Source organism: Hemitrygon akajei, chromosome 12, assembly GCF_048418815.1.
Source record: "Hemitrygon akajei chromosome 12, sHemAka1.3, whole genome shotgun sequence".
Lineage (NCBI taxonomy): Eukaryota > Metazoa > Chordata > Chondrichthyes > Myliobatiformes > Dasyatidae > Hemitrygon > Hemitrygon akajei.
In genome coordinates this window covers 27,493,172-27,500,747 of record NC_133135.1, presented here as the reverse complement: position 1 = coordinate 27,500,747, position 7,576 = coordinate 27,493,172, and the positions used below count along the sequence as shown (strand labels likewise).

The 7,576-nt window shown below is 39.7% G+C and overlaps 1 protein-coding gene across 1 annotated transcript; it reads right to left on the bottom strand.

Annotated features, from left to right (window-relative positions):
• Positions 1-288: 288 nt before the first annotated feature.
• tmem125a (transmembrane protein 125a) lies at positions 289-2,782 on the bottom strand. The gene has a single exon (XM_073062769.1). The coding sequence runs from the start codon at positions 1,374-1,376 to the stop codon at positions 714-716; it is 663 nt and encodes a 220-aa protein (XP_072918870.1). The 5' UTR covers positions 1,377-2,782; the 3' UTR covers positions 289-713.
• Positions 2,783-7,576: the final 4,794 nt, after the last annotated feature.

Sequence of the window (7,576 nt, the reverse complement as noted above, 5' to 3'; positions counted from 1 at the left end):
ACCTTTGAGATGGTTAATTAGCTGCAAACTAGATATAAATCTGATTCTGCAAACTAACCAAATGAAATAATCAAAGTGGTAAACATGAAGCTGAAGTAATTTGTTAACAAAGAATATATAATTACCTTAACGATAGAATAACAGAAATGTTTAAAGTAAGTAACACCCCATGAACATATTTTTACTAGAACACTGCAACAGTTAAAGAGTGAAGGTGATGAAGGAAGATCAGGCAGATCAAATACTAGAGGTGCTCTCATGACAGGTGAATAGAAATCAATCCCACTCTTAAATATTTAACATTTATTTGCATTTATTATAAGCAGCAGCTAAACAGTACCTTTTGTTCCTGACTTGGCCAAAGCAAAGTGCATTTGTGTTTGACATTAATTCAGTTTGCTCCTCTAATATATCAGAACCAAAGTGCTTTGTTGTGAGTGCCATTTGTGACAACTGCAGTGGTTAGTCTACAGCCATTGATTAGCAATGGGTTAATATTTTCATAAGGTGATATCAAATTTCTGCTTGTATGTTGTGCCAGATTCCTACCAGCCTACTAAAGTTTAAGATTAGACTCAAACAAATTTGATTTTGGTATTAATTAATTAAAAGCTTATTCCTGCTGTTATGTGCTCTGTGTCCACCACAAAAGCGAGACAAACCAGTCATTTCACTGTTTAAACAATTCCTTATGTTGAGCAGGAGTGCCCATCCTATATCAGGTTGGCTGTACTGGAAGAGACTTGTCTTTGCCTCCCATCTGTAACAGCTGCGGGAATGACATAAATGCTCAGTTCCGCTCTACCTGAAGTCCCAGAGACCACGTGGGGGCAAAGCCTGAAGACTAAACTGTAGAGAAGGAGCAGGAGAAGAATGATGGAGCCGAACAGTGTAATAGCAACACCTGCAATTAACATGTCACTCCAGGACCTGACTGAGAGATGAGGATCAGAATTTGCCAGGATTATCAGCACATAACCACATATGAGTATTACAAATCCAGCAATTAAAATAAGCAAATAATCAATTGACCCTCCACTTCTCAGCTTGTTAATTTGGGTCCGGTTCCTCATACAGTTCATATCCTGGATTGCAGAGCTCAGCAGCTGCTTTAAGAGGATGCCTAGAGCTAAGAGGCACAGGACGGTTCCAACTCCCAGCCGCCATTCACTCGATTTACTAGTGGCTGTAGACAATAAAACAATTCCTCCCAATCCAGTGGCCAGGATCAGCACCACAGCCACGGAGTAACATAAGATTGAGCGCTTGAGGTCCTGGAACCACCACAGTTCCACCTGATCCTCCAGGATGCTCTGTTGGATGCGAAAAGGATTTGCTGGTGGTCGGCCAGATGTGATCTCAGAACGCTCAGACATCTGGAGAAATTGTCCACAGTCATTCAAAAGGAAAATCAATATCTATCTAAGTCTTAGAAATATACAAGATTTTGAAAACACATATAGCAAAACTCAAAAGTGTTCGACTAATTGAATAATAACTTGACAAAAATCTTTAAAGTTGTTCAGATTAATTTAGAACCTATAGATAACAAGAGAATCATGGTCTTAATATATCGCCATATCACATCAGATTAGAGAACAGAAACTTCAGGAACTGGAAAGCAGTATTCACCTCATTTTTGAACATGTTTTTCAGTTGAATAGACATTTTAAATTCCACGTTACGCTTTTCAGTATCACCTTTTCATTCATATTCTTCAGTACATCCTCGATACTACAAATATAGCAGCCTTGGATATATGCCCAGACATTTATTTGTCTTGCGTGTTAGTAGGTTTGCAGAAGTTCACAGGAAAATCATAGGTAACATTATTCCAACCATCCATAAGTCTGAGTCTGTCCTATGAAATCACCCAGTGCCTTGAAACACACTATCTTGTCTAATTCTCTTCCTTACTCAGTTCCATAACGATTCCCATCTCTCACAATGGGGTCGAGGAAAAGATGCACTTCCGATGATTTGCTGCGCCTGGAGTTATCTCAGAAGACAGGATAACATAAAGTTCACCGATGGATGACTATTGCTGCTTTTCTTAATGCAATCTTGCTATCTCCCTGTGTTAAATCTCTCCAGCATCTTGCTCCTTATTAGTAATGAGCTTCAGCCAATGGTGCATTTCACACTGGATGGCTTTCTCAAGCTAAGGCTAATATCTAAGGTAGATGCAACTAAAAGGTGCAAACCTGATGTGAAGGAAGGCAGTTCTCCAGTCCATAAATAGTCCATGCGCACAGATTGTGATGGTAACCTGCAGTTCCAAAGGGTATTTGCTGTTTACAAGCTGAGCTTGCAAACAGTGAGAATTCTCCAGGCTTTGTTTATCAGGGTGAGCGTACTGTCTCATTCCAATGACACTGACTCCAGGTTAGACGTTCTTTCTGCTTTATCACCTTGATCTTTTCCAGCCTCTCACAGGGCAAGGTGTTTAATTTCCAGATCAATTACTGCTGTCTTAAAGCAGGTAACTGATTAGCCCCGCTCTCACGGTGGAGTGAGTTGCTGTTTCAGCCAACTATCTCGAAGAAGAAAGTAAACCCATTGTCAGTTTTCATCCTGCAGTTTGGCAGATCTTTCCAGAATCTTGTGGGTGGAGCCTGCTGTGCTGTTTTCCAGTTTCAGGTAAATCTCTTGTGAGCAAGCTTTGACTCCGCCTCCACTTTTGCTCCCAAGAAGATTCAGGTCCTACTATTTTTAGACCGTGCCTTTTGACAAGGTTTGTGTTATGTTCAAGTAATCCAGCCACTTGGGCAGTTTGCAGACAGAATGGCTTGTACAAGAGGCCAGTCAAAGTGCTTTGTTTAACTAAAACCTTCCTTGGTACATTTATAATTTGGGTAGTTTACTCCAGTGTTTCACCTGGAGCAGTCAGTCTCTTCCACTTAAGGTGGACTTAAGGAAATACAGGAAAATTTTACATTTACTGAAAGAAAATCTCTGATCCACAGAAACATAAAAAGAAAATGCTTATAATTTTAAATGTAAGTGTGTCAGATTCCATAAAATGTCATTAATATTAAAAATAGTAAATTACTGTCAGATAGTTTTCTAGTTTCCCTTAAAGAGAAAAAGAGCGAAACAGTTTTATATTAATACAAAGGCCTAACTCACTATCTGGCACTTATTAAATATGTCTAATGAGTATTGGGTCACCCTTTGACGGGATTACACACACACTTCCTTTGTTTTCTTACTGCCATGAGCTTCTCTCGCTTCATGCATTATACTTTATTTCTGGTCCCTGGCGAGTGAGTGTGGTCTTTGTTCAATGAATAGATCCTTTCTGTAGTCGTCGTGCAGCTGGAAAATGGTGGAATGGTGGAATGGTGGGTCTGAAGAGCTGAAATGTCAGCTGGTGCCATCTCTCCATAGGTAACATGTCCTCTTGTCTTATTAATAATGGAGTCCATTGGGGCATGACAATTGTCCTAATCTGAATGCCTGGCCACGTGGTGTAATGATTTAGTGGTGTGATTAGCATAATACTGCTGGTATTGTTGGAAGTTTTCTGAAAATAAAATCCCAATAACTTATCTGCTTTTTGACGGTGTTATTCGATGGAATCAAGTATAGAGGCCAACCTTTCAGCCCATCAAACTAGTGGAAATGCCTTAAATGTGATAACCATTTAATTTATTCTATTTCTCACCTTGGCCTCTTACCTCTTCCCCTCACCTACCTATCACCTCCTCCCCAGGTGCCCCTTCTTCTTCCCTTTCTCCTATGGTTCACTCTCTTTTCCCATCAGATTTCTTCTTCTCCAACCCTTTACCTTTCCTACCCACCTGGCTTCACCCATCATTCCCCACCCCCCAAATTTTTATTCTTCCTTTCCAATTCTGAAGAAGAGCCTCAGCACAAAACATCGACTGTTTGTTCATTTCCATAGATGCTGCCTGGCCTGCTGAGTTCCTCCAGCATTTTGTGTGTGTCGCTCTAGATTTCCAGCATCTGCAGAATCTCTTGTGTTTATGTATTTATCTTCTTCACTTGTTCTGTCTCCTTTGCCTTGAAACATGCTCCCCCTCAAGGATTTATCTGGTCTCATTTTGAAAGATACCTTTAAATCTTCTGCTTGTAACAATCCAGAAAGAATACTCCAAGCCATGTTGCTTGCAAGTCTCAATAACCCTCACTGAGTCTTTAGTATTTTCTCTTTCAGTTTATTCTGAGATTTCCCTTCAACCATTCAAGACAAGTTTATTGTTATTTAACCATGTACATGTCAAACGAGGTAACATTTCTCCGGACCAGGATGTGAAGCACAGTAGCACTCATAACACACAGTAACTTAGAAAAGTAAGAATTAAGTCTACAAATAAATAATGCGTAAGTTAAATATTGTAAGGTACAGAACAGATTAACTAGTGACACGTTGGATGCGATGCAGTAGGGAATTCAGAAGCCTAATGGTCTGAGGGGAAAAGCTTTTTCCCAACCTGATTGTTCTTGCCTTTATGCATCAGAGTCTACTGCCTGGTAGTAGAATGTCAAAGAGGATGCTGGATAGATGGGTGGGATCTTTGATAATATTAAGTGCCCTGCGTATGCAGTGCTCCTAATAAATGTTGTGATGGATGCGAGGGAGATCCCTGCGATCCTCTCAGCCATTCTCATAGTCCTTTGTAGAGGCTTCTGGTCCAATGCTTCCATACAGGATGGAGTGCGCTTGTCAGGACGCTCTCAATGCTGCTTCTATAAAATGCTTTTTCTGAACCAACGTGAACAACATTAACTGCTACCTCAGCAGAGCAACACTATAGCCACTTTGCACTATGATAGACTTGTTTTTGTTCTAAATGTTTTCTTCTTGTATAAAACTTGTGTACAATTTATGCATAGTTCATGTTTTTGTTGTGAACTTTGCTATGTGCCAACACAGTCTTTTATAAAGATTCTTCCATTTTCTTGACTCTTCAGCAGCCAAGAGAAACCTCATCAAGAGGGCAAAGGCCGCCTATGCACAAAATATTCAGGAACACCTGTCCGATAACAATCCACTGACTTACGTGGCTGGGTATCGAACAGTAAGGTGATTAACACCTCCACCCACTAATTCACCCCTCCACAACCCCAGCAACCACACCTTTATCATTTCCTGTCAGTCACCTTATGTGCAGACACTCCTGTGCCCAGCGTTACTTAATGGACATACAATTAAACTATCACATGTATTTATTGTGTTTATTATTATTATGTCCTTCATCTTTTGTTACGCTGGCTACATCAGATCTGGAGTAAAAATTATTTCATTCTCTTTTACACTTGTCTAATGGAAATCTTAAAGATGAAGATGATTTTAATTTTCCTCGGTGTCTCTCTTTAACAATCCAGTTGTAAAACTGGCCTTCCAATATTGTCCTTCCTTAATGACAAGTGAACGTATATATCCAAGGTTTCTGGTATTATATACATTAAAATTATACTATTTAAGTTATATTATCTCCTCAAAACACAGCAGAGGAAAGTATGATAACCTGTGTGTTAGTGTGTAGCTGCAGTAGCAATGTTGATGGGTCTCACCAGGCTCATGTGAGGAAATATATAAGAGAAGATTTCAGATGTTTTGAAACATTCACCTGATTCTGCAGACATCACACTTGTCCCACGAACAATTATGCCATAAAGATAAGTTTATTTGTCAGATATACATCAAAACCCCTCACTGCCCAACTCACAGATACGGTCTCATCCTGGACTGCCCACTTATTGCTGCTGTTTCACAGATTAGCACGTCTGCTTGTTTTATTATAATAATGCCAGTAACTTCACACTGTCTTACAGAAACATGCACCTCACCCTTTAAGTCATACTGTTAATATTCAGGTCATGCCACTCAGGGACATTTTCTAATATTATTTTGTAACTGTATGAGCTGGATCATAACCACACAGTATGCTCTGTGTGTGACTATATGGGCTGTGTTTTGCACCTTTGCCCCAGAGTGACAATGTTTCATTGAGCCGTGTCTATGTGTATGGTTGAATGAAAATAAACTTGTACTTGAACTTGAAACATACAGTGAAGTGCATCCCTTGCATGAAATCAAATCATCAAAATTGTGCTTGGCAGCCAGCAAGTGTCAGCACAATCCCAGCACCGATGTAGCATGGCCACAATTCACCAATCCTAACCATAAATCTTTGGAATGCAGGAGGAAATTGGAGCCCCCGGAGAAAACCCACATGGTCACAGGGAGAGCGTAACTGAGCCCCGATCGGTGATCGTTGCTGTTGTAAAGTGATGTGCTAACTGCTGTACTTCTGTGCCAGACCATCTATGAGCAGTGTTAACATTTAATGTGACTTCAGTGTCCGAAGTAAAGTAGGAATGTTCAAATGCAGAGAAATAATGTGCTTAGATGATGTACTACCTGCTTATAAGATCTGAGGATTTGTTGAAAGATGAGTTCTCTGCTACATCTGTTTGTCTTTTCAATCAAGTACACAGTCTAATTACAGTGAGTGTTCATTATGTTCGAGCCCCTGCCACCCACCCCCATGACAGTGAAAGGTCGTGCCATATCCCACTGTCTCAGTGAAAGAAACAGACTTGAGATTTACTTGGGTTCAGCTGCTTATTTGGGTCATTATCTGGTATCCCATGCAATACCCTCACCAGAACCTTCTCAACATTCTCAAAGTTCATAAACAAGAGAAAATCTGCAGATGCTGGAAATCCAAGCAACACGCACAAAATGCTGGAGGAACTCAGCAGGCCAGGCAGCATCTATGGCAAAGAGTACAGTCGACACTTCTGGCCTGAAACGTTGACTGCACTCTTTTCTATTGATGCTGCCTGGCCTGCTGAGTGCCTCCAGCATTTTGTGCAGTCCTCAAAGTTCTTCTGCTCTTGCAGCGGCGATTTTCAATGATGAAACACTGACATGCATTCAATTGTGGCCCATTGTTGATGTAAATGGTGAGAATCAATCTCAAGTGCACCAAACCCTTTTGAATGCAGTTCACAAGCTCAGAATAGTCTTATTGTGTAAAGCATATACCACATCATAAAGTCCCCAAAGCGAAAATTAATGAAAACTGACAAGTGGGAGTAGGAACTTTCAACAGGAGCAGTCATAAAAGGAAATGTGACAAGAAACAGAATGAATTAAAGACTTTTTGAATTTTTCCCATCTGTAGAGAATCAAAAATTATAATTTTACCATGGACCAACCACATAGACATGAGAAAACAAAGATACCCCACTGATCTAAAAATGATTAATTTCAAAAATACTCTAGACAAAATAATAAACAGAATTTTAATGTTGCAGTTGACATTTAATAACTTCCACAAAATAATAAACAGAATTTTAATGTTGCAGTGTACGCCTTAATGATTTCTTCATTTTGTGTATATACTGAGTTCTAAAGATTAGTTGCTAAACGGCACCACATTTTGTATATTAGTAGTGAAGTAGGCCATGACAGTTTGATAATTAAACAATTGACTGAGTTGTAAGAAATAAACAGAATCAATTATATTTACATACAGAAAAATGTAATTATATCCCTCTCACTGGGGCTTATATACAAAATTGGATTGGTAGCTAACTC

Bases quoted from the DNA above. Each gene is read 5' to 3' on its own strand.
- tmem125a (XM_073062769.1), bottom strand. From the start codon at position 1,376: ATGTCTGAGCGTTCTGAGATCACATCTGGCCGACCACCAGCAAATCCT.